General features: G+C 37.4%; 5 protein-coding genes across 7 annotated transcripts; 2 read left to right on the top strand and 3 right to left on the bottom strand.

The window, feature by feature from the left end:
- The first annotated feature begins 744 nt into the window (after window positions 1-744).
- LOC122281159 (acetolactate synthase 2, chloroplastic) lies at window positions 745-2,994 on the top strand. The gene has a single exon (XM_043092465.1). The coding sequence runs from the start codon at window positions 825-827 to the stop codon at window positions 2,808-2,810; it is 1,986 nt and encodes a 661-aa protein (XP_042948399.1). The 5' UTR covers window positions 745-824; the 3' UTR covers window positions 2,811-2,994.
- A 585-nt stretch (window positions 2,995-3,579) lies between these two features.
- LOC122281160 lies at window positions 3,580-7,463 on the bottom strand. The gene is made up of 3 exons (XM_043092466.1): window positions 4,993-7,463; window positions 4,825-4,917; window positions 3,580-4,726 (listed from the first exon to the last, which is right to left on the bottom strand). Exons 1-3 carry the CDS (start codon window positions 5,038-5,040, stop codon window positions 3,998-4,000), a joined length of 870 nt encoding a protein of 289 aa, XP_042948400.1. The 5' UTR covers window positions 5,041-7,463; the 3' UTR covers window positions 3,580-3,997.
- Window positions 7,464-8,302: 839 nt separating this feature from the next.
- On the top strand, window positions 8,303-9,377 carry LOC122281590 (glucuronoxylan 4-O-methyltransferase 1). The gene has a single exon (XM_043093217.1). It carries the CDS (start codon window positions 8,398-8,400, stop codon window positions 9,355-9,357), a length of 960 nt encoding a protein of 319 aa, XP_042949151.1. The 5' UTR covers window positions 8,303-8,397; the 3' UTR covers window positions 9,358-9,377.
- Window positions 9,378-9,614: 237 nt separating this feature from the next.
- Window positions 9,615-15,640, bottom strand: LOC122281589 (TITAN-like protein). 3 transcript variants are annotated; one of them, XM_043093215.1, is made up of 7 exons: window positions 15,129-15,640; window positions 14,670-14,796; window positions 14,165-14,492; window positions 13,844-13,917; window positions 13,114-13,159; window positions 11,338-11,791; window positions 9,615-10,064 (listed from the first exon to the last, which is right to left on the bottom strand). In XM_043093215.1, exons 1-7 carry the CDS (start codon window positions 15,473-15,475, stop codon window positions 10,016-10,018), a joined length of 1,425 nt encoding a protein of 474 aa, XP_042949149.1. In that variant the 5' UTR covers window positions 15,476-15,640; the 3' UTR covers window positions 9,615-10,015. The 3 variants fall into 3 exon arrangements, with proteins under 3 accessions (XP_042949149.1, XP_042949148.1, XP_042949150.1); XM_043093214.1 differs by having other exon boundaries at window positions 13,114-13,168; window positions 15,129-15,639; XM_043093216.1 differs by having other exon boundaries at window positions 11,367-11,791; window positions 13,114-13,168; window positions 15,129-15,638.
- Window positions 15,641-23,159: 7,519 nt separating this feature from the next.
- On the bottom strand, window positions 23,160-24,294 carry LOC122281287. Its single transcript, XM_043092655.1, has 2 exons — window positions 24,062-24,294; window positions 23,160-23,778 (listed from the first exon to the last, which is right to left on the bottom strand). The coding sequence occupies exons 1-2, from the start codon at window positions 24,292-24,294 to the stop codon at window positions 23,160-23,162; spliced, it is 852 nt and encodes a 283-aa protein (XP_042948589.1).
- Window positions 24,295-26,378: the final 2,084 nt, after the last annotated feature.

A 26,378-nucleotide genomic window follows, 5' to 3' on the forward strand; every position in this document is an offset into this window, starting at 1 on the left:
TGCTATTAAATATAAGGAGTAATGTTATATATATTCTTAGGATGTGTAAATAATGTGTACTTTATTTGAAAAAAAAGGTAGAATTTATTATTATTTTTTTTTATGTAGATCTTAAATTTATCTATATTTTTTTTAAAAAATATACGAGACTCACATATACTAAAATTAAAACTATAATTTTTTAAATATAAAATCATCAAATAATGTAAACTATAAATTATGAAAATTAATACAAAATATATTTTATTTGATTAAAAATTAAAATATGATAGATAGATCTATAAAGTATAATGAGAATAAATTAGATAAAATTAATTAAAAAGTCAGAAATTAATTATGTCCTATTCTTATATAAAATTTAAATAAATAATTCTATGCAAAATTAGATTTTGAGTGTAATAAATAAACAAATAAAAAAAATGAGTTAATGAGAAGGATAATCTTATTTTCCAACAAGCTGAATAGATTTAGACAGTAAGATGAGAAATTTTAATTTTAGATAAAAGTTTAAAATATTATTTTATAATAATAATAATATTATTATTATAAAATTTTAAAAATTTAAATTATTTATTATATTTTATATAAAAATTTAAAAAGTTTATAATAATAAATTAAAAAAGAAAATATTGTGTGTGATTCAACTTTCCAATCCTGCCCTAAATAAGCAAACACGACGACCGACAGGCCGAGGGCATTCTAATAAAATCAGCCAATTTTGTTTCCGTGGCCACCATTCAATACTTCGCCGCCGCTCCTCTTCTTCTTCTTATAGTTCTGATTTCAGACGTCTCCTTATCTCTCATACTCTGGTTCTACCCCTAATGTCTTCGATGGCTGCCGCTGCTGCACCCACCACCTTCCCTAAACCCTCTCCTTTATCTTCCAAATCCCTAATTTCAAGATTTTCCATTCCCTTCTCTCACCACGTTCTCCACAACCGCTCCACACCCCGCCAGTCCCCGATCTCCCTTCATGTCTCCAACTCCCTCCCCAACCCCACCGTTGCATTCACCACTGACATCCAGGAAACAACGTCCACCACCCCACAATCTTTCGTCTCCCGATTTGCTCCCGACGCGCCGCGTAAAGGCGCTGATGTCCTCGTCGAGGCCCTCGAGCGCCTTGGTGTGAACACCGTCTTCGCCTATCCTGGCGGCGCCTCCATGGAAATTCACCAGGCTCTGACGCGCTCCTCTATCATCCGCAACGTCCTTCCCCGCCACGAGCAAGGCGGAGTTTTTGCAGCGGAGGGCTACGCTCGCTCCTCTGGCCTCCCTGGGGTGTGCATTGCCACCTCCGGCCCAGGCGCCACCAACCTTGTCAGCGGCCTCGCTGATGCCTTGCTCGATAGCGTCCCACTTGTTGCCATCACCGGCCAGGTTCCTCGCCGAATGATCGGTACGGACGCGTTCCAAGAAACCCCGATTGTGGAGGTAACTCGCTCTATCACCAAGCATAATTATCTTGTTCTCGATGTTGAAGACATTCCTAGGATTGTTAGCGAAGCCTATTACTTGGCCACGTCGGGTCGCCCAGGTCCGGTTCTGATTGATATACCGAAAGACATTCAGCAGCAGTTGGTGGTTCCGAATTGGAATCAACCCATTGGGTTGGCTGGTTACACTTCCAGGTTGCCAAAGGCGCCGAGCGAAGTGCATTTGGACCAGATTGTGAGGTTGGTGTCTGAGTCGAGGAAACCGGTGCTGTATGTTGGTGGTGGGTGCTTGAATTCGAGTGAGGAGTTGAGGCGCTTTGTTGAGTTGACTGGGATCCCAGTGGCGAGTACTTTGATGGGTCTTGGGGCATTCCCATTATCAGACGAGTTATCGCTTCAGATGCTGGGGATGCACGGCACTGTGTATGCCAATTATGCTGTGGATAAGTCTGACTTGTTGCTTGCCTTCGGGGTTAGGTTTGATGACCGTGTGACGGGGAAGCTCGAGGCTTTTGCAAGCCGAGCTAAGATTGTTCATATTGACATTGATCCAGCCGAGATTGGGAAGAATAAGCAGCCCCATGTGTCCATCTGTTCTGATCTGAGGTTGGCATTGGCGGGAATGAACCGGATATTGGAGGGGAAACGTAATAAGCTCAATCTTGATTTTTCGGCTTGGAGGGAGGAGTTGAAAGAGCAGAAAGTGAAATATCCATTGAGTTTTAAGACTTTTGGGGAGGCTATTCCTCCTCAATATGCGATTCAGGTACTTGATGAGTTAACTGATGGGAATGCAATTATAAGCACCGGTGTTGGACAGCATCAGATGTGGGCTGCTCAGTTTTACAACTATAAGGAGCCGCGCCATTGGTTGACTTCTGGGGGATTGGGGGCAATGGGTTTTGGACTTCCTGCTGCCATTGGAGCAGCAGTTGCGAACCCAGATGCTGTTGTTGTAGATATTGATGGTGATGGAAGTTTTATCATGAATGTCCAAGAGTTGGCAACTATCCGGGTGGAAAATCTTCCGGTTAAGATAATGCTGCTGAATAACCAGCATCTGGGTATGGTGATGCAATGGGAGGACAGGTTCTACAAGGCTAACAGGGCTCACACTTATCTCGGAGACCCATCTCGGGAGTCGGAGATTTTTCCGAATATGTTGAAGTTTGCAGAAGCTTGTGATATACCTGCTGCCCGCGTCACAAAGAAGGGAGATCTAAGAGCAGCAATTCAGAAGATGCTGGACACTCCTGGACCGTATTTACTGGATGTAATTGTACCACATCAAGAACATGTGCTTCCTATGATTCCGAGTGGTGGGGCTTTCAAAGATGTGATCGTTGAGGGTGATGGGAGGTCTTCTTACTGATTTCGTGGCCATTATATCTGCTTTTTATGCTTTTGTATGTATGTTTTGAGTCGGCTCATGCTTAAAGTAAGTTAGTTCTTGAGTTAGTAGCTGTGATGTCTTTTCCTCGGACAAATTCCATCAGTCAACCTTTCTCCCGTTTTAATTATTCCCGGTTTGGATATATGAAGTATGTTTTATGTCATCTCATCTCTCACTTTTTAAAGTAGTTATTCTTTGCTTATACGTGGGAGTGCAAAATATTTTCTTTCACGCCCTATGAATCTAAAGAGGATCTCTAGTTCTCTTATTGCAATGAAACGAGTATTGCTACATGTAATTAGAGTTTTATTTACATTTTTATTTACAAAATTCATTTTGTTAGTTATTATTCAAATATTATGATATACAGAATATCAATAACTGATATATGAAAAAGTAAGTATTTTGTAAGTACATTTAGCATTTTTCATGTGAAATTGCATTGCTATTAAACTCTATCCCGTCAATCTAGAAAAGATTTGCACTTTCCCCGCGTAAATTGCTTTACACTCTTCACGCTTATGTGGTATATGAGGGACACATCTGAACTCTGATCATCCCTGTGCGATTAGTTTGTACGAATGGAGTCCACCTTTTTTGTCCTTGAAAATTCCAAAGGAGATGTGAAAGGAACTCTCCTGGTTTTATAACAGGAGTCACTATGGGTGGAATTTGAAAAGCTCCTTTAGGCTCGGCTAGGCTTCCCTGTTGTTTCAGTCACTAGACTTGCTGCATAATCGTGTCTATATATCATAATCAGCTAACGACTTATCTGGTATTTCTTGAAAAACAGTATAAATGTAAATGTCCAAGTTGCTAAAATGTAATGATATTGCTACACCAGTTGAAACATATCCTACAATACAATGTCAATCAAACCTCGTTAACTCAGTCGCTCTGATCCAAAGCCGTGTTAGCATCAGATTAAGAACTTCCTATCCTTCTCACTAATTTGCCTGAGATGAAGCTGTTGTGGTGTCAAAGGATTTCCTTCTGACCAAGGGGCAAGTGATCCTTGTAGGATTAGCATGTGTATTGTCAAGACTACACAATACATAGTCTGGCTGGTGGAGTGCGAGATTCAACCTATCCTCCCCTACAACCAGTGCGGTAGCATCAAGCAGAACATGCCAGTAGTACCTGTGGGCTTCTGAAACCCAATGCATTCAATAACGAGTCCCATTAATATCGGCAGGATAAGCGAATAGTCCTTTTGGGCTGTGCTTACACTTCCTCCTAAAATACTGGCTAAGCTGTGATCCCTTGATCCTCAAATCCAGCCAATCCTTAGGTGCTGATATCACTTTGGACTCCTTGAAAATTGCAAACTCCCGTATGCAGTCTTCTTCTTCTTCTTCTTCCCCTATAGCTGTCATGTAAAGGTTTCCCTTGAAGAAAGGGTAGCTTTCCCCAACCAACTTCATGGCATCCTGGTAGCTGGGAGTGAAGAGCACAAGATAGTCATCATCGGATAATCCACAGTGCTTCAAAACCTTGTTTCGAGCTTGGATTTCAGGGATCGAGATAAAACTTCCAGGAAACGTGGATTTTTTGGTGAGAATATCAACCAATCTTGATGGCTCCAACTGGGTCCTATCCAAATCAGGTTGACTGCTTCCAAAAGTAGGGGTGGAAGGATCTCTTAAACTACCCCTAGAGAGCTTCCGCCTATCATCAAACGTGGGATCTGAAGGCTCCTCATTGATGCAAAGACCAGAGAGATCTCTCTTTTCTCCTTCCACTAGCCTGGCGTACTCCGGATACTTTGCTAAGACATACTGCTCAACATACCGCATTTCTGTTGGTGTGATCGGACCTGACCATCTGAGGTCAAGACCATGAAGTGTTGATATGGCTTCGGCTACAATATGAGCAGGTATCACAGTACGTGCTTTCTGTTTTTAGTTCAAGAAAAAAGAATAATCAAAAAGAGATTATATTAGGCACCATTAAAACCTTCCAGAAAACTAAGACATAAGAAAATGAATTATACCTTAACAACCATACTGCTTGGTCTGCCATTTGATGCAGGTGGTTTGTGCGTAGAAGCAAAGAGGGATTTTTCTTTATCACCTTCCTTCATTGCCTGATTTGTTATAACTTTGTGAGACGGAATTGAATATGACAATAAAGAATATGGTTTTGAATTATAAGCACTCACCTTAGATCCTGCATGTGAAACAATCTGTTCTTCAGTGTTCCTTCCCATAGGATGTATCCTCTGCCACTATTGAAACATAGAAGAACTTTTTATTGGCTAAATATGCAAGTTTTGGGAAGATCTGTGAAAGAAAAAGAGGTATGTATCTACAAATTCAAGAAATCAAGACAAGAAAGAGAGGTATGTATTTACAAATTCTCTTGAGAAAAAAAAAAAAAAGAATAAAAAAAAAAAGAAAAAAGAAAAAAAGACTCTTGCTGCAGAATGGGTTTAGGCTGAAAGATTTAGGAAAGAATAGAAGATATGGAAGAGAGGACAGAAGAGAGAAGAAGAGGAAATAGAGAAAAACAAGCCGAACTGATCAAAACATCTTGTTGATATAGATTGGTATACTAGATAAACTAAAAGAAACAACTGGAAAGAGAGAAAGAGAGGATCTGGAGGAACAAACATAGTCAGCTGTAAAGAGAAAGCCAAGCCAAACTCGCCAAAACTTTGGTTATTGCAGATGTGGATCTGAAAGGTGGGGTACTAAAGAAATTATTAGAACTAATGATTGTCACGTCCACAATGACAGCAGCAATGCTTTGAAACAAGATACCAAGAACCATTAGAACTAGTTTTTGTTGCTATAACCATGGTTTAGTATTTAGATTATCTCTGGTTGAGTTTAAGTATCATATTAAACCTTTGGTTTGGCTAGAATACCTACCGACTCAAAATTTTAAATGAAACTATGACTTTGAGAAGAAAACTCAATATATATTTGATTGGAGATGAAATCACAAGCTCTGAAATATTAAATTTGGAGGGAAAATGACCCTTGAGAGCGTTTGGCTTGGAGCAATGGACCCATTTATTGGTAATGCCTTTAAGGGCAGAGTTACTTCCGATAGCTGGAAAACGTAAGTACGAAATTTTCTCAGAATTTGACCCTCATCGAGTTCCCTGGTAATCTGTGATCTGGTTCCACCTGCATCATGGGAGAACACAAATGTTATAACTTTTTCATATTATATCAATAAAAAGAGTAAACGTAGAAATATAAAGAAAGATAAGAAAAAGGAAAGAAATAAGAAAAAAATGTTTCCATAGATAAAAAAAAAATGCATGTTAAATAACTGTAGAGAATGACTTTACAAGCTCATATGTAATTTGCATTGATTTTACATAATTCAACGGAGACATGATATGTCATTGACATGTTGGTTAGTCATTTTACATAAAAATGAAAAATGGGTAAGCCATAAAGGAGAGATGGTTATACCTATACATATGCTGTTCATTATTCTTATACCTATACCTTTCGGTATTATCTTTAGTATAAAGGTTACATGTATAAATTTAGCATTTATGCAAAGAACAAATAACAAAGCAAAAAACTTTTGGCATCAAATAGTTTGAGTCTTAGAGAATCTCATCTGTCAAGGTATTGTTGGTTATCTCACATCCAATACAAAACCTTTTTGAATAATATATAAGAAGTACTCATCCTACTGAGGTATATACGATAGAAAAGAATAAAAGCAAAAGATTCTTTTGAAACTATATGAATTTTTGCTGCCAATTGCTTGCTATAATGTATGAGCTCATCAGCCATTCTTGGCTAAATAATGTTAAAATGGGGTCAATTAGACATGACTCGAATCTTTGTCCAAGTACAGAAGAAACCATAAAACAAATGCTTGTGATTCGGTGTAAACAATGTTGAGGAGAGAGGGATACAGGAGAGAGTATATGCCGTGTAGAGATGCTCGAGACATCAGCTTCCATACAGACAAGGTCATAAGAACAAGCGATTAGTCACGGACAATGACATTGAAATTAAATATTATAAGATTAATCAAAATATATATGCCAGACCAGGAACAGCATATCTCCCTCATTCATACTCATAGACCTTATGTCTCAGTTGAGCCTAACAGTGCAAAGACATTCTTATTAGTTAATATTATAACCTATAATATTAGCTGTAGCTCTGTTTATTCTTTCCTAGAATACATATATCAACCCTTGTTTGAACAATTCTCTTGCATTGAAGCTTCTGGGAAGCTGCTCTTGAAAGGGACTGCGAAGCCAAAAACTCCCCTTTTCTCAACTATGGCTTGGGACTTTGGAACCTTACCTTTCTTTCCTAAAAGATGAGAGTTTCCTGTGCCTTCCTTATGTTCAGGACTAGAGAAATCTCCTTCAAGACTCGAGGAGATGAATGTCACAATATTTGTATGCTCATAGATTTGAAATATTTAAAGCGAAGAGTGTTGAAAGAACGTCCTTCTTCCCTTTTTCCTTCACACGTCTCTCACCAACTCTTTCTGATGCAAACCAAGGAGGAGTTCGTATCACTTTCCATTCTGTAGCAGCAAATATCAAGATCTTTCAGCAGCACCTTACCTTTTGCATTCATCCTCAGCAATCTATATTTAATTGGTGCATTCATGTTTATCCCTAGCTTTTGTCTCTTTTTCCGAGAGGATATTCTTCATTTCAATTAAAATAAGAGTAATGATTTATTCAATCCCGAATAGACAAGTCCCATGAAATCCTTTTGAAAAAAAAAAATGAACTCCAACGTAAAAAGTTCGAAAAAATATATATTATTTTTTAATAGGATCCAATTTTTACAAAAGATTTGCATAAAACTTGTCTATTTAGAACTTGTGCTTTTAACATTACTCTTAAAATAAATGATATCAGTTGTTCACATTCTCTTTGCAGCAGGTTAAAATGTCCGCGTATGCGTACATTAGAATCTAACGGTTTCAGATTTAAAACGTATACCAACCCACTTTTGTATTTTGTGCCCCATGAATCATGATCACGTTTCCTCCCATGCCTTGGTAATTCTATAAGCAAATTACAACACCAAAGTCCACTGGTCATCTAAATGGATAACAGACAGATTCGATCCTAATATAAATAAATGAAAAATAAAATGAAAAAAGATCCTAGAAAGTCATTGCTTGAAAGTGGCCTTTCAACTACATGCTAGCCTTCTTCAACTTCACTCAAAACTAGCACAAGATACCCAAAAACAAAAAGAAAAGGTAACCTAATGAACGAACATCGTTATCTCTTAGAAGTTCAAAACCCAAGTCACCACCATTACCGCCCCCTTTAAAATGATTGAAACACCAATCTTCTTCACCCATCTTTTTCAAATGGATACACGCACGCAGTTTGTAATTTAATTTATATTTCCAATTCGCAAAATATATTGCAAACATCACAGGAATTAGGTGACAACTCAAAAATAAAAAGAAAACACTTGAAACAAAAGCAAACCGTTTCCTTCCTTGTCACTCAAGAAGATACCAAGGGGGCTCCATTAGATTTAACAACCCTGAGTCCAACTGCCCTGTTAAGAGGGTAGGGGGTGCTGGTAGCTGTGCTACTGCAGAAACAATGCCCCCAGAAGTGCTTCATTGCCGTTCTCTTGCAACTCCTCTTGTTCAGTTTTCTCCTGCACTCTTGCCTGAGACACAACACGATCTACCCATTATTTACAAATATTGCAGAGGACGGAGAAGGATGAACATCGCCGTAAAGAAAGTTATCCCGGTCCTCCTCATGATCCTATCAAGTTTCTCCATCATCAGATTTCTTTTGATCACAATCACTAATTCATCCAGTTCCTCTTCAAAGCCTACTTTACCCACTATTGTTCACCACACATGCCTTTTTCCCCCATGCATTGAGGGTCCAACAAATCAGCTAAAAACCTCTGCCAATGCCAGCACCCTCACAGAAAAGGAATTTCTGCTCCTATCAAATCTTATTATCAACAAGGCCCCCTGCAACCTGCTTATCTTTGGGTTTGCATACCAATATCTGAACCTCTCGCAGATCAATGAAGGTGGCACCACCATCTTTCTAGTGGATGAGATTGACGACCTAAGCACAATCAAAGCAAATTCAAATAGCACTAGAACGTACAAGGTTGATTATCAGATACCTGGCAACAAGGCTTTCAAGCTGCTCAAGCAAGCAAGACAGAATCCAGCCTGTGCACCTAGCTCAGGACCGCTTCAGAGATCGACATGCAAGCTTGCATTGACAAATCTACCGCAAGTAGTATACCAGCACAAGTGGGATGTGATAGTGGTCGATGGACCGAGTGGAGATACACCAGAGGCACCAGGTAGGATGCCAACAATCTATACTGCTAGTATAATAGCCAGATCTGGGAACGCAACAGATGTAGTCATACATGATGTCCATCGAGTGGTAGAAAAGTGGTTTTCGTGGGAGTTCCTATGTGAAGAGAACTTGGTTTCTTCCAAAGGGAGCCTATGGGTTTTCAGGATCAGAGATCAATTCAATTCTACTAAATTTTGCGCAGCTAATACTGTTGTGATAGTGTAATATAATTCTTTTTGTCAAAAGTGAGAGCACATAGAAACAAGCTGATTTTATTACTGAGCGGTTTTTCCCCCTAAACAAAAGAAAAATAAGAAACATGGACATGGGAATTTGCATGTACCAGCCTAGAGCATGCCAATCAAGTTTTAGGGCCGCAAGCATATGAGGCAACACAAGATGATGCTAATATATCAATTTCAACAGCCTGATGCACTATTACCACGTCGATGTAAAAGGTGAAATATGCAATATGGGCAACATTTCAGACAGAAGCAGCTTCTCGCAATCTAGAAATCGAGGGAACTGTTAAAACTCAGGATCACAGCTATTATATACGTTCTTTACATGGTAACATTGATTCTACCAAAAATTGATCCTGCATATATGAGATGTGGGAAAAAGGATTGTGTTGAATGCATTTGGCACAACAGACAAAATGCCTACAATGTCATTGATTATACGTAGTGGTCCTTTTTTCTTTTAATGTACAATGACCTAGTAACTATATAACCCATTTTAGGCTGCATTGCACCAACTCTGCTTCCAATTCTTGCTACAAGATCGGTACTCTATTTAATCTCCAATAAAAACTTGGCATAGGGAAGGGGTGAATACATGCAGTGATTCTCTAACATGACAGCCACCAGGCCCGCAACATTTGTCATTTGTCATTTGTGTCTCCAATATGATCATTCACCTGCTTCTCTTCGCTGCAAGGGTGACCAAAGAAAAGTATAAGCCTTAGGAACTCCCTTCATAACAGCCAAACTCAGGCATAACTATTTACATTATTATTTTTGGCAAGGAACTTTCTTCATTATCATGCTATATGTGTGAAATCATCCAAACTACATGCAACAAACTCCACGAAGGTTTCAAACAATTACGCTAAAGCTAAACATCACTTCTGGTCCATTCAGGAAACAACAAGCATTTATTTAGCACATATACAGCCTCACATACTAAGGTGTGTGCCCACACATATCAACACGAACTAGAATATAAAATGAGCTAGCTTTTAAGTTCCACACAAGTTACACATGCATGTACATATTCTAGAAGTCTAGAATATAAAACAGAGCTAGCTTTTTAAGTTCCAAAGAAAATCAACCGTTACCCATCAATGATGGCAATTCATCTCTAATGAATAAGCTGCTATATCCAGTAGAGTTCAGCGCTTAAAGAGTTAAGACCCCAAGTACCATAAAAACTGTCTTACTGCAGGTTAGGCAGTGAAACACATTCCATTTTAGCTTACAGCATATCTTTCTTCTGTCTTGATTAATTGTATTGGGGAACGTGCTGAAGCCATTTACAGCTCCTGGCATTTCACAACTAAATAACCTTTTTTTTTTTCTAATGACGGGGGAACCATCCCAGGCAGAGTCCTTAGGACTCACCCATGGAACATAAACCCCGGGGGAGACTAGCACAGCAACCCACCACCATGCCTCCCACTTAAATAGCAGATTGATCCCAAGGGGAATCGAACCTATGACATGGGGTTCATGGACACAAGTTCGCCCTTACCACTTGGGCTACCCACCGATGGTATTCCACAACTTAGGTGAGGTTTGGATAATGAAATGAAATAAGATGGTTTTAGATGAAAGTTGAGAGATGAATAAAATATTGTTAGAATATTATTTTTTAATATTATTATTGTTTTGAAATTTGAAAAAGTTGAATTGTTTATTATATTTTGTGTGCGAATTTGGAAAAGTAGTAATGATGATATGAGATGAGTTGAAATAATCTTTGTATCCAAACCTAGCCTTAATAACATGTAGCAGATAAAATGCTAATTCTAAGTGCCAGTAAGTACAAAATAAAAAAATAAAAAATAAAATAAAAAAGAGAAAAAGAAAAAAAAAAAAAATGCAGACAACCTTGGAATGCAATGCTGTACTAGTGACATGATACAATAAGGAATTTCCATAACCTCAACTTACAAGAATTAGCCTAAAGGATTTTGGAACCTACAAAGTGGCATGCGAAAATTTGGAGCTCACCATTCGCTTGCTGACGTAAGGTTGTATCTTAACTGGCATCTCAGATTTACTTTCAGGCTTGATAAATTCTTGTTTCTCCATCATAAACTCTTTTCTAGATTCTTTTCGGCTGCCAGATTGCCATACTCTACCGAAGTTAGGAAGCCAGTTAGCAGTGCAGTCACTATTGACAATCTCTCCTCTTTTCTCCATCTCAAGCTCAATCTTTCTCTTTTCAGCCCAAGCAGCTCCAACCCGTTTCGGGTTCAATTTTTTGGACTTCCCTGACTTATTTAGGGACATAAGGCTGTCTGCTGTGGGTTTTCGTTGAACATTGATCTGACTTTCTTCAGTTGCTTCGAACCATGGAGGAGGAGCTCCAGAATGCACATTATCTATAGCCTTGTCAGCAGCCGAGGTAGAAATTCTTGTGAGATTTTGCAAGCCTAAAGAAATGAATCACAAGATGAGGAAAGGACATCAGGTGTCAAATAATGCATCACTCCACCAACTTGTGCACTAAACTAACCATAAGTCTATATGTGAATTTTGCTGCATACAATCTCAGTTACATCAATCCTTCGAACACATGCCACTCTAATGAAGAATTCATATGGAGTCTAGCTAAAAGCTCTGTGACAAAAAGAAATGGGACAATGCGCAACCCCTCAAACTACCACCCAATTTGCAACCAACCCCCCAAACTATCAATTTAGGCAATCACCAAACTACCAAATTGCAATGTACACCCTTTTCCCCGTAGAAGACAAAATTACCCCTAAATATACAATAAAAAGAAATAAATATATTTAAAAACATCGTTCTTTTACTTATCAAAAAAATATATTTTAAAAAACTAAAAACTTAAATAACTTTGCTCTTCCAAAGTTGCAAACCTGAGGGTGGAGTTATTCGCTCGGGTGCTTCCTATACTACTACCATGGCCTAATGGCTTGGATGCCCTATGTTCAATTTTTAAAAATATTTTCTAAAAATAACTTTACATTACTTTTGAAATTTTAATTCTTTCTATGATTTTTAATGTTTTGCCTTTTCTGTCTGAAAAAATATTATCTTTTTTTTTTTTTTATTTCTTTGAAATAAATTTCCATTTTTTAGTTTTTTTTTTATTTTTTTTTATTTTATAAAAGTGTATTTTACATATAGATTTTTAATTTTATCTTTTATTAATGGCATTTATCATTTATGTTATTTTTTTTTTATATATATAGAGTGGGTAGATTACAATTTCTTGGTAGGTTATTTTTTTTTTTTTTATGATAAGTTTTTTTTTTTTTTTTGATAGGTAAAAAAGATTTTATTAATCCACGTAAATAGGTAAAGCCCAAGTACACAAGAGGTATACATGATAGTGCCTAATTACAAACCACACACTACGGAAAGTAGCGTAAAAGTCATTAAGACTCGTTCCATACAATACAATAGAAGAGGCCCAAAGCAACAATGTGTGAAAGAAAAAAGCCCTAAAACCATCCAGAGAGCGTTCCCTATTGTCAAAACAGCTTTTTTTTATGATAAGTAAGAAGGAATTTTATTAATAGAATCTAGGCAAAGCCAGAGTACACACAGGAAGTATACTACAATGTTTTGGTAGTTTGAGAGGTAATTGCCACAACTGATAGATTGGGGGCTGATTGCAAATTAGCTGGTAGTTTGAGAAGGTTTGTGTATTTTATCTAAAAATAATAATACTAAAAGACAAAAAGAAAAAGCAAAAACCAAAATTGATGTAGTCAAAGATTGGTACCTTGAAAACTGCTCTCTCCTTTTACAATCCCTTGATCCTCATGCACCTGGTACGTCTATATCAAAATAGATTAAATGTTCGAAGCTGTTGTCAGTACATATTAATGCACAAGGGGGGAAAAAAAGGAGAGAGAGAGAGAGAGAGAGAGAGAGAGAGAGAGAGAGAGAGAGAGAGAGAGAGAGAGTAGATTTACAGGCGGGTCATGAAAGAAGTGAAAGGTCGACCTTTTCATTACTGATAAGTTAGTATATAATACCGGTATCTTCCAGAAGATACAAAATGCCAAACATAGCTATACCTGAACATACGCAAGCACTATACAGTCATTCTGCCCTATAGCATGCTGATTCAAATTTTCCAAGCATTAAGAGCTTAGTATATTCAAGAATTGGGAATTGTTTACAAATAACTAGCCCCATTGTTGGCACAAGTTTGTGGAACATAAAAAATTGTTAATTCACAACTGCAACAAATATCATAATACGTGAATGGTACAAAACCGTCAATTAGTTGCATATATAAACAAGAATGATATCACTCTAATGTACAGATAGTAGTAATTTCTTTTTCAAACTTAGGGCAGTGGTGGATGGTCTCCACAGGAAGACAACCAAGCAGATGCTACTGCCACCTTCAATTTCTCAAACCATTTCTACATAACGAGGCATTTTTCTTGGGGATCCCGATATTTTTAGCTAATAAAATTCAGCACAATAATGACAGAACTTACCCTTTCATTACTGAAATATCCATCAGCTGAGCATTTTGTGTCATAAAGGAGAGCATGTTGGCTATTCCTGTTAACTGAGTCGACATTGTAAAAAATAGAAGACAACAAAAGACTAGAATAAGCATTCTTATCCAGTACGAGAAATCTCCTCCATAACATATACTAAAAACTTGAATTAAGAATAATAATAATAAAGAAATTACAGGGTGTTGGCCTCTTTGTCAAATAATAATAATAATAATAATAATAATAATAATAACAATAATAATAATACAACATAACAATAAAGAAAGAAGTACTTCAAATATATTGCACGCTCACCTCTAAAATCCATCAATTCTGAAATTTTTTTACCAGAGCATGTCTCTGCAGGTAAAGAAGATTGAGCATCATACTCATACATTCCAGCACTTGGAACTTCGAAGCGTCCTGAATGGGATACCTGATACTCATTCGTATAACACTGTAAAGGCAAAACACCATTTGAATGACTTGATTTAACAGATTGGATACTACAATTTTCAAAACTATCAATATTTCCAGAGTTGAGTTCATTGTGGATATCATGTGAAGGTCCAAGCACTGGTCCTATAGGCCCTTCAGTAGACAGTACATCATCATTTCTCAAAGATTTGCACTTCTTCTCCCACTGCAGTCACAAAAAAAAAAAGAGTAATCAGTCTGTAAATGAAAGCAGTATTAGGTTTCTTTCCCTGATTTTTAAAATATCAGCTATCTCGATAATTCAGTGACGTGAGAAGTCCCGAAGAATCACTCTTCCAAAATGTTTAAAAAAACCTTGATTAGAAAGGGCTTAACCAAGTACCTTAGCTACGTCAGATTCTAAAATCCTAAAAGCATCCAAGCGATCCACCGCACCACCATATTTCCATAGAAAATGCTTCAAATTCTTGAGATGATCCGCACTCGCTAGATGATTAATTGCATTATAACTGTTAACAGCACACAAGCATTTACAAAAACAAGAAAAAAATCCACCAAAGCAGAGATCTGAAACCACATTCAACAGTCTGGCTGCCTAAAAATCAATATAGGCGAGAAATTCTATAATTCTCGGACTTTTTTTCGCTGTTCGAAATCAGAAGCTCCACTAAACTGAGTCAAGAATGAACCCCGGTTGATTACAACCCTATAATTTGGAAACCAGAAAAACATAAAGCATAGAATTTCTAAAACCTTTAACCGTCTTTCCGTTTCTCCTCGCGCAACCAAACAGAAATTAAAGAACATAATAAAAAAAATAGGATACATTGAATGCAGTTACCAAGCGAAGGTGCAACCAAGCTCGTCGATGTTGCTGTCGCAAAAAACGCACCAGAGGCGGTTGCGAGAGGCGAGGTTGGAGGGGAGAGGGCAGGGATTCTTGAGGAAAAAACGGACATCAGCAAGCTTGGATTGGAACCGAGAGAGGAAGGTAGAGAGGGAGGTCTTGTGACTGGGGAAGTACTTGTGGCGCTGGCCCTGGTCGTGGTTCAGATTGCACACCTTGCAGAACTCGTACTCGCTCTTCTTCTGCTTCTTGTTATGACCGTTATCATAGGCACAATTAGTCTTCGACGTGTTGGTTCTAGGTTTAGGTTTTGGCTTCCGCGTTTTCGATTGTTCTTCCATTACCGTGCCGACGCTTCTCTCTCGCACGGATCGGGACGCCTTGCAGGCTATTTGCCGATCGGATTCTTTTGGGAAAAAGAGGATCCGGCTCTCTTCATCTGCACGCCTTCGAGTGTCAAAGTGCCTGTAAGTTTACAACTGCAATTTTGTTTTGTTTTGTTTTGTTATCTTTGATAAATGAAAAGAGTAATTTACTATTCAAAATTGCAATTTTCAGTTATATTTTCCAATATGTTATAATTTAAATGATTATTTGATTAATTATATAAATAAAAATATTTAAAATATATCACATTAGTTTTTTTTTTTTTTTTAAATCAAACTTTCATGGAAGGAAATGAAGATATAAACTATTAATCTAAAAATGGTCTTATCCATTATCAATATTCAGATAGCTAAAATGGACAATAGTTAAAAAAATGCTACCAAACTTAAAGTTGGTTGTGACCCATTGCACTACTGAGTGTGAAAATTGATTTTGAAATTGATCAATTTTTTTAAAGTACCAGCCTTTGTGAGTAAACAGTGTTGATGCAATATCCTCGATAATAGTAGAGATTCTCCAATCAGTAATTTTCTCCCGATGGATGAAATTACTAATTGGGCATCACATTCTAGAGTAGTTTGAAGAAAAGTTTAGATGCTTTGCCAATTTGATAGCCAATTTTACTATTAAAACTTTTGCAAAAACCGGTAGGAACGAAGGGTTTTCCTTTGTCCATATCTCTAAAATTTCTTCTTTTGAGTTTTTACAAATAGCTGAGGCTGTTGAAGATGAGTTTCTAATTGCTGCATCAAAAGAGATACTAAAATGATTTTAGGGCCAAGCTTCAAGATTTTCCTGGTAGGAGGAGTTTAGTTGCTTTGATGCTTTTTGTAGAGAGAGTTTAATTTGATTGTAAGCTACATTATTTCGCAGTCGCCGTATAAAATCTAGGACCAGAGTTGTAAAAATCTAGAAATGGTGCTCTTTTTGAGAGGTTAAGCCCAATTTCATATTTGGGTTGAGGATTAGGAGGATCCAGTCATTCATAGAACTTATAGACAAAGAAGAGAGATTTAGGGGCTAACTACTTTGACTCTATAGATTCTGGTGATCAGGCATTCAATTAAGAGATGAAGTAGAGATTCTTCCTGACCGTCACAAAGCGGGCATTGAAGCGATGAGATATTGGGGATAAAGCTTTTGAGCCTCTCTTTCGTGGGAAGGATGTCCCAAAGCTATTTTCCTAAGAAGGAGCTTATGTCGGTCTTGGATCTTCGGTTTCCAAATCTTGTCCATGGGAAAACTTGGGAGCATATTCAATGTTGTATTCTCGCTCACAGAAGCAAGGTGATAAGTTGTTTTAACTGAGAATTTTCCATTTTGATTTCTTGTCTAGAATAGGCTATCATCTCTAGAAGTGGAATTTGGCAAAGCTATTTTTTGTATTTCTATGATGCATTCTTGCTGAAACAAGGTTTACATTTTCTGGGCATTCCAAGTTTTATTGACTTGGTTTATCAAATCTAAAACTATAAGAGTTGATGAGAAATCTGTAATGTGGCTAAATGGGAGGGGCTAAAAATTATCCATAGTTGGTATCCAGGGATCTAGCCAAACCCTTACTAATAAGCCATTAAAAATTTGAAAGCAAGTACCTTTTTCTAATAGTCTTTGTCTTGAGAATGCCTTTCCACAAGTATGAGTCTGAAGCCTTATCTTGGAGATGAGTGTTTTCCAGATACTAGTATTGGGTTGACTCATTTCTCATCCTATTTTTGCTGGTAAAACTTCATTCATATTTCTCATGAGACGCAGTCTTAAGCCTGCTTTTTTTGGCTGACAAATGGACTTCCAAAATTTTATATATAGCTTGTGTTTTTAATCCTTCTTCATTCCCCACCAAAAGTTTTTAAAGCTGGTAATAAGAGATTTACTGACCGAATTTGGAAACTTGTGAGTTAACATTTGATATGTTAGTATAGTACTTGCCACTATTTTGATGAGCATAGTTCTTCCTGCTTGAGATATTACCTTTGATTTCGACCCTTCGAGTTTATTGTTTATTTTCGCCAACATTGGTTTATAGTTATCTTTATTTGATATGCTGAATGCAAAGTCTGAAGCCCCAAGTAATTCATTCTAGATAAAGCTTCCTTATATGGTAGGTTGGCCAGAATAATTGCTTTTGCCGTGTTGTTGGTATTTCGAGTGATAAAAATTGAAAACTTTTGTTGGTTAACTTTTCGCACAAACCAAGCTTGGTATTTTTCTAGGTTATCTCTAATCAATCTTGTTGTTTTCTCTTCTACTTTCCGGAAAATTATTAGATCATCGGTGAAGAATAAGTGGGAGATGGAAGGGTTGTTTCAACTAATTTTAATGCCTTCAATGTGCCCTGTAGCTTCAAATCTGGCTATGAGTCTTAAGAGCACCTCTGTGCATAGAATAAAAAGAAAATGAGAGATGGGGTCACCTTGCTTGAGACCTCTCTGAATTTAGAAAAAACCTCTTGGGAAGCCATTGATAAGGATGGAGAAGTAGCCATCGTAATACACTCCCTAATTAAATTGATCCATGTTGAGCTATACCCCAGAGCTCTCATAATAATGAACAAAAAATTCCATTCTATGTAGCCAAAAGCTTTCTCCATGTTCAACTTCAGCGCCACTTGTCCCTTTTTCCTTGGAGATATTTTAAGATAATGAAACATTTCATGGGTAATGATTGAATTTTCTTTGATATTACGGCCAAGGACAAAAGCTGTTTGGAGAGAGGAAATGATGCTTGGGAGAGTTCTCTTCAGACGGTTAGCCAAAATTTTTGTGATGGTTTTGTAAATGATATTTGTTAAGCTAATCAGCCTGAAGTTCTGGGGAGAGCTTGGGTTTTCAATTTTTGGAATGAGGGCAATGTTCATGTGATTCATTTGCCTTGGCAATTTTTCACTTCTGAAAAAAAATTTTAACTACTACAATGACCTCTTTTTTAACAATCTTCTAATAGTGTTTGTAGAAGAGGGTCAGCACTCCGTTCTAACCCGGCACTTTGTGGTTTGGGATTTGCTTTAGTGCTCTATATATTTCTTCTTCAAAGGACAGAGCTTTGAGTAATTCATTCTCGTGATCTGAGATTTGCTTCTCAAAAAGGTTTTCAAGATCTTTCGAGACAGTGGTGTTTGAAGAGGCATAGATTGTCCTGAAATGGTTAATGAAATTTGATTCAATAATATGCTAGTCCATTGTCCAATTACTTGGGATATTTTGATAGAGTCAATTCCATTTCTTATTCTTTGGATTGTTGTTGACAGATGGTAAAATTTTGTGTTTAGGTTTAAAGTCTTGAGCCAATTTATTTTTGATTTTTGCCTCTATAGTGATTCTTCATTTTTAAGTTGATTGTGAAACTTAAGATGCAAGATTTTCTCTCTTTGCAAACCCCAGTGTATTGGAGAACTACTTTGCAATTGAATAAGCTCCCTTTCAATGTGCTAAATATTTACCTAAATTTTTCCAAAGTGAACCTTATTTCAATGCTTAAGAGCTTCTTAAGTTGCCTTAATCTTACTGCAGAGTATAAAAGCTGGATTGTCGTTGAAGTTTTTCTGCCAAGCTTATTGGATGATAAGATTACTTAGTGGGTCCCACCTCCAAAATTCTTTGAATTTGAATGGTGTACCTTTTCTCCCTACTTATTGTATTTATTAAGAGATAATGATGATCTGAGGCTGAATTTGTGAGATGTTGGATAGTTGCATCCGAAAAAAGTAATCACCATTTTGATCTTGCTATGCCACGATCCAGTCTTTTTCTAATCATTACAGTACCATGTCGGTTGCTTGTCCCGGTAAAAGTAGGCCCTGAAAAACCAATGTCTATGAGTCCATGAGTGTCTATGAGGTGTTTCAAACCACCTATTGATGTTGAGGTGACTGGACATGCCCCGTATTTGTCGGATTGGCTTATTAAATCATTGAAGTCACTAATATAAAGCAAAGGCCCAAGGAAATATTTATAAGTTGAGTCGAGTAGCTTCCAAAATTGAGCTCTGTTTTGCTATTGAGTTGGTGCATATACAAAAGTACCAAGCCAATAATTGTTAGAGGATCAGAGTAGATCAAAATAGATATTGCATTAGTAATAATTTGAACCGGTTCAATATCAACACCCAATCGCCAGCGCAACAAAAGGCCTCATTTTTCTTCCGAGGCAGGGAAATGTACCAAATGGTGGAAACCTAAACTATTTACAATAGAAGTGGTGCGATCATCCGTCACCATGGTTTCTGACAAAAAGATAATATCCGAATTATGTATTCTAATAGTTGCCCTTATACTTTTGATTACTTTAGGGCGGACAAGACCACTACAATTCTATGCCATAGCTCTCATGGGGGGGTTGGAGGCTTAGAGCCGACCTCACCAGCTTTTTTTGGACATTCTGGAGTAGCCATCTTTTTTGTAGTGCGGCTATATGGTTTTGCTTTAGGAGTTACTTTTTGCTTCTTTACTTTCCCTGATTTCTTAGCTTGCATTGATAAGAGCATGAGTGTCATTTCCTTGTCCTCTTGATTAATCTCTTTCACTGCTTTCAATTCTTAAGTAGAACTATCCGAGGATAGTTTTTGTAATTTTTGGCTTGGTTGATAATTTGCTTTAACACCTGGAGATTTTTCTCTTTTCGGTACTAGCATATGTAATGAGGTCACGAGGTTGAGGAGAGGCTGACTGGAGAAAGGGTGAGGACTAGAGATAGTGGTCACTAGGAGGTTGTTCGTGTATAATGGTTGGGTCAATTTCACTGATACACTTGAGAGATGTGCTTGAGTAGAACTAACAGATTTACCTTTAAGTGTTGGTTCTAAGAAAAGGCCAAGCTTTGTTCCATGAGATGTATTCTCGTTAGATGGGTTGGGAGAGGTGAGGTGGACCAGATTGTAAGAGATGGAGGGAACAAAGTTTAGTGCTTTGGGCTTTGGATGAAAGGGGTTTCCTTAGGTCTTAAAGAAAGGGTTATGGGGATTTGGGCTAATGAAATGAGAGGGGGGATATTAGGCCTAACCCATAAATGTTCCACAGAGGTCTCCACCGTTGCTTCCAAATTCTGGGCCTTGGGGTGAGAGTCACTAGGCTTGACCTGTTTCTTTAGGCTGTGAGGATTATTACTCTCTTTGGACTCCCACATGGGTTCAGCTTGAGTTTCCGAGAGATGGGTTGTAGAGAATAAAGGGGCTGGCCTAGCCCATTGCTGCTGGCTTTGAAGAGCTTTAAATCCCATGAATATTTTTTGTATCTTCAACCATTGATTTGCCCATGCATCTTTGTTTAGAGCAGAGGGGTATGTAAAGTTTTGAAGTGCCGACTCCATTAAATTGGAATATAGAAGTTGTGTTGCTGTCAGTTGAGAGTTGTGATGTGAGTGAATGATTGATGGAACTAGATTAGGTGGAAATCTACAAGCCAGTTGGTGCTAAGCTTTTATTGTTAACAGTGCTTTACTGTTACAGTGATCTACAGTGGCGAGGCCTCTGGCATGCAATGATTCTCTTTGAGAAGATGTTGGGAATGCACCACTAGATCTGAAAAGGCTGTCGATGTATCGCCGCTTGAGTTGCTTCTTCAACCAGTTCCGAATCAACTGGAGTTAAGAGGATCACTTTCCTAGTAATGTTCTTCATTTTTCTATTCTGAGTTTCTTTTTGTGTTTCACCCCTTCTAATCAGTGTGTTTGATATGTTTGTGAGGAGCTCTCTGGGTGAATTTACCCGTATTGGTGCTAACAAATGAGGTGTTGCTCTGATGGTGGTTTGGATGGCTTCGTTCGGTAGCATCCATTTCTCAGTGTCTACAAGTAAAGGATTTTGCTCTTCCACCATCAATTCTTTTCCTTTATTGATTTTTGCCTCCTTTTTTCTCTTTATAATTGATGATTGAGAGAAATGTTGAACTACATGTTTGTGCTGGTTTGAGCCCCGCAGTGTTTTTTTCCTATAGAACATTCCTGATCTGCAAGTAGCAGGTGTGGCATTATTGGGTTAGGAATATCCAACAACATATTTTCACCCAGTCTCAAATTATGTAGGGGATTTTCATTGTAGATTTCACTCTCTGTTAAGTTTTCCAGCTCGAGGAAGCTTGATATTATGGCCTTATTTTGATGGGATGGAATATAAGGAGTTGAGTTTTGGAACTCAGCTCTAAGCCATAGCTTGTAGGGGACTTGGTTGGGAATTTCTTTCAAGAATGCGTAGAAAACTTGGACATGCCCAATACAATCACAAGCATAGGAAAAGTTTGAGAGATGTTCAAATTTTAAAGATACCCATATATCGATGTTGTAATCTCTTGGGAGCTAAAAGCTATTTTTAGAGGTTTTGTGATGTCTATCTCGACCTTGATTCTAAGTGCCTTTTTGCATGCAATACCAAACTGACCACATCCACTTCCAAAAAATTCCCCAATGCATTTCCTATTTTCTCACCATTTTTTCGTTCATATGATCTCTTGTTAAGCTATGAACTCGAATATGAAAGATAGAAGTGTTAAGACTTATCTCTTGCCATGTAGAACTGGCTGGCCATGGTTTAAGGATGAGGAGGTGACCTTTAATGTTCCAAGGGGCCTGATTCCAAACTCTTTGCTTGTCACATTCTAATTGGAAAGTGAATAGAAAAAGATTGACATACAAGTCTTCAATGTGGATATTTTTGACAAAGCTCCAAGCTGCTTTGAAGTTTGAATGTAGAGATATTCTATTGATTGGGATGAGTGGCCACTATCCTTCCAATAAGAGCTAGTTTAGTATTTCCATTTGTAGTGTTTATTTCTAAAATAAGGTTGATATCTTTCCAAGAAAGGGCCTCTATTTGTTGTATCAGATTTTCCACATCCATATTTGTTTCCGAAGCGCGGGTTTGGGTTCATGGGGAAGAAAGTTTAAATATGATGAAGTTGAGAAGCAAGAAAACGGAAAGACACTATTTAGTGGAGAAAGACTCTTGTGAGAGAGTGGCCTTCATTCTCTATTAGATATAATTATATCACATTAGTTATTGTGATCGAAAATAACAAAATCTAATAATCTATAGCGAAGAACAACATTCTTTCTTTGAAAATGACGTATTCTCGAGCGATGCTACTCATCAATTTCAATTCTTATTATCCTCTTATCATCCATGATGTGGTATTAGATGATTAGAAACTATTTATTATATTTCACTTGTGGACTTATTATCTAATGCCACAACATGTGATGATGAGAGGATAATAAAAAAAATTGATGATGAATAGATTATTTCAATATTTAATACATAAAATGTATTTTAAAATTTAAAGAGTAAGCCTTGATTCCACTCAATGTCACATCTAATAAAAATAGTGCATTAGTTTTTTTTTTTTTTTTGTAAAGAGTCGGTAACCACCCATATAGCAGCTCCGTCTCAAGTTTATTAAAAACCTTTACTTGTGGCGGAGGAATACCATAAACAATTCACAAAGAAATCAAAAACCTTACTTCTCTCGAATACAAACCATCCTTAACCGATCCATACGGATCAAGCCTCGCAAACGCGAGTTCTCAAATCCCAAGCCAAAAAAATCAAAGCTTACACCATGTGTTCCTTCCTTTGTCAAAAAATCTGCTATCATATTTACTTCCCTATAAATATGTCGAAACCTCGCATTAATCTCTGTAGAAATCTCCTTTATCTCCTCCCAAAAATTCCAAGAAACCAAAGATGACAAATACCAGAAGCTAGCCAATTCATAACCACCAATGAATCTGATTCTACTAGAACACTCTGAATCTGAAACCGTAACTGTTTACAAAGGCGGAGACCATCTAGTAATGCACGACATTCGGCAACCGTATTCGTCGCATATCCGTAGCAATGCGCAAAACCAGCAATACAACTCCCATTAGAATCCTGAATCACACCTCCACCTCCTGCCTCTCTCAGATTCGTACAAGCCCCACCATCAACATTTAATTTTATCATATCCGAATGTGGCATTTCCCATTTCACAAACTTCACTTTTTTCTTATGCGTTGGTATTATCAGCAATCTAAAGTTTTGCATTACCACGTTGTCTCCCTTTCTTATTTTTTGAAAATTCTGCAGCAAACAAGAAGCCTCTTTAAGAAGACATTTTACATAACGAACTGCACCTTCTATGTTGAAAATAATTCCTTCCATTCTTGATGAGCATCTAGCCTCCCATAAAGCCCAAGAAATAAGAATTGGTAGTACACCCATTATCCATCCTACTTGAGTTATGATTGATGCTCTCTGCCACCAGTACATCATCATTCCTTTCCAATTCCTAATATGTGGCAATCGAATTTGACAGCTATTAGCAAAATAGCTCCAAACTCTTTGAACACTCGACCCCTCACACAGTATATGTTGCAACGACTCAACACACAACAATATACAGCAGTGACACTTAGATACAAATGGGATATCCAAACTCTGTACTATATCATTTGTCGGCACTGCCCTTCTCTTCGTCCTCCAGCGGAAAAAAAGACATATTCTTGGAAATATTAGGTTGCCATAACCACTTTTTCCATTCACAAATTTGTCTAGAAATCTCCAAAGCAGACCTTGTTGTAAAATTCGCCTCTACTGAATGTTTCCAAATCAACACATCTAGTTTATTAGATTTCAACCTCACACCAGCTTCATTTATCTGCTGCACTATCTTTGACGGAACCAAACCAGAAATAATCTCATTTTTTGGTCCCCTAACATCAATCACTTCAGCAACTGAAAGGCTTATATCTCCTATCACCGAGCAAAAATCTTGTAAAGGACCACACCCAACCCAATTATCCATCCAAAAATTTAAATTCCCATTTCCAACCAACCATTTAGAATTCTATAAAACTCTAGGCATCAACTCAGAAACACCTTTCCAAAACCGTGAACCCTTTTTCAACTGGATTGCCTTATAAACATGTTCTCGCCCAAGGTACTTTTTTCTAAAAAATCTGCCCAAATAGACACTCCCTTAAGCAACTTCTAGGCAAACTTAATATATAGAGAATCCTGCACCTCATTCAAATCTCGAACACCAAGACCCCCCTCCTCCACAGGTTTACAAATCACACTCCAAGAAACTCACTTATTCTTTCTTAATTCCGTCGAGAAACCCCAGAGAAAGTCTGAAATTTTTTTTTTATCATCACAAACACCCCTTTAGGCACTTTCAAAACCGAGAGCATATGAATCAGCATGCTATTCAACACATGTCTTAGAAGAATGATCTTCCCCCTAAAAGATAATATCTTGTTTTTCCACCCTGCCAATTTCTTTTGTAACTTTGACAAGAAACCATCAAAAAAATTTATTTTTAATCGACCCACATACAAAGAAATTCCTAAATAACCACACGGCCACTCTCCCTCTTGAAACCCAGATATTAATTTTAGCTCCCTCTTCCGTTCCACACCAATAGAGGAGGAAAAATAAATAGTTGATTTACTTGGATTCATTAGCTGGCTAGACATCTCCTCATAGCGATGCAAAGTTGACATTAGTCTCCTAATAGAACCCTTGCCACCATTTACAAAAATTAATATATCATCTGCATACAATAAATGAGAAATGAGAGTTCCTCCACCCAGATGATAGCATTTGATACGACCCAAACTGATTTGCTGGTGCAACATGCGCGAAAGAATTTCCTGAGACAAGATAAATAAAGAAGATGATAAAGGATCACCTTACTGAATTCCTCGTGATGCCTAAAAAAAACATTTAGCACAGCCATTCAACATTACCGAATAAAAGAAGAAGAGATAGCATTATAAACTAAATTTCTCCATTCCTCAGAAAAGCCCAAATGACGTAACACTTCCATTAAGAATTTCCAATTCACACGATTATACGTCTTTGCCATATCAATCTTTAACATCACATTTCCACCTCGAACCTTTTGATTTATTCCTTGCACCAACTCCTAAGCCAAAGCCATATTATCAAAAATGCTCTGATCTAGAATAAATGCTGCCTGCTCCTTAGATATAATTCTTTTAAGCACCGGGGCCAAACGACCAACCATAATCTTTGTCATAATTTTATACACCATCGAACAAAAGCTAATTGGCCTAAATTGTCCAAACTCAACAGGTTCTTCCACCTTTGGAATCAAAGCCAAATTTGTCATCCCAAAAAAATTAGAGAAAGGTTGCCCTGCAAAAAAATCCTTTGCCATTTCTACAAGATCATCTTTCACAATGTCTCAAGCCAAAGAGAAAAAAGAAGCTGAAAAACCATCTGGACCCTAACTGTTGTCAACCGGAATAGACCGAAAAGCAGCCTACACTTCTTCAACAGACGGCAATCTGCACAGCTCAACATTCTCCTCTGCAGTTACAATCGAAACAAGCAAATCCATTTCCAGAACCTCTGTATTTACACTAGAACACGTAAATATCCTCTAAAAAAAATTCACTACCTTCGTATGTATTTGTTCAACAGAATCAATCACTTTACCGTCCTTCATTACCATTTTCTCTACCTTATTTTTTGAATTCTTTACTTTCAGCGCAGCATGAAAAAAATTCGTTTAATATCATTACTACATTAGTTTAATATCATTAGTTTTCAAGAATTTGGTAATTCACTTTGTTCATGAATCCTTTGCCCAATGGATAAATATCTTCTCCAATGTTCTACTCAAATTGAAAGTTAAAAATTCATATATGGGCTATAACCTGAAGTTCTAATCGAGAGTGCATTTTTTTTTCGCAAATTAGACCTATATATACCATGTCATTTTTTTAAAATAATACCATGTCCTGTTGTTGTTGCATTTATAGATTCAAAGAAGTTCATAAAGCTTGCTTTGAGTGGAAACTAATAGCAACTACTTTTTTAAATAAGATTTTATCTATTAACACAAGATTACAAGAAGAG

Source organism: Carya illinoinensis, chromosome 11, assembly GCF_018687715.1.
Source record: "Carya illinoinensis cultivar Pawnee chromosome 11, C.illinoinensisPawnee_v1, whole genome shotgun sequence".
Classification (NCBI taxonomy): domain Eukaryota; kingdom Viridiplantae; phylum Streptophyta; class Magnoliopsida; order Fagales; family Juglandaceae; genus Carya; species Carya illinoinensis.

Coding starts and splice junctions, on each gene's coding strand:
- LOC122281159 (XM_043092465.1), top strand. CDS start 825: ATGTCTTCGATGGCTGCCGCTGCTGCACCCACCACCTTCCCTAAACCC.
- LOC122281589 (XM_043093214.1), bottom strand. CDS start 15,475: ATGGAAGAACAATCGAAAACGCGGAAGCCAAAACCTAAACCTAGAACC. Junction 13,918..14,164: donor AGAATTGATGGATTTTAGAG/GTGAGCGTGCAA, acceptor ATGTCGACTCAG/TTAACAGGAATAGCCAACAT. Junction 13,169..13,843: donor GATATTTCAGTAATGAAAGG/GTAAGTTCTGTC, acceptor ATTTTGATATAG/ACGTACCAGGTGCATGAGGA.
- LOC122281287 (XM_043092655.1), bottom strand. CDS start 24,294: ATGGATAATTGGGTTGGGTGTGGTCCTTTACAAGATTTTTGCTCGGTG. Junction 23,779..24,061: donor GAGGCGAATTTTACAACAAG/GTCTGCTTTGGA, acceptor GCCACATATTAG/GAATTGGAAAGGAATGATGA.
- LOC122281590 (XM_043093217.1), top strand. CDS start 8,398: ATGCCCCCAGAAGTGCTTCATTGCCGTTCTCTTGCAACTCCTCTTGTT.
- LOC122281160 (XM_043092466.1), bottom strand. CDS start 5,040: ATGGGAAGGAACACTGAAGAACAGATTGTTTCACATGCAGGATCTAAG. Junction 4,918..4,992: donor TTTCACATGCAGGATCTAAG/GTGAGTGCTTAT, acceptor ATAACAAATCAG/GCAATGAAGGAAGGTGATAA. Junction 4,727..4,824: donor CAAGCAGTATGGTTGTTAAG/GTATAATTCATT, acceptor AACTAAAAACAG/AAAGCACGTACTGTGATACC.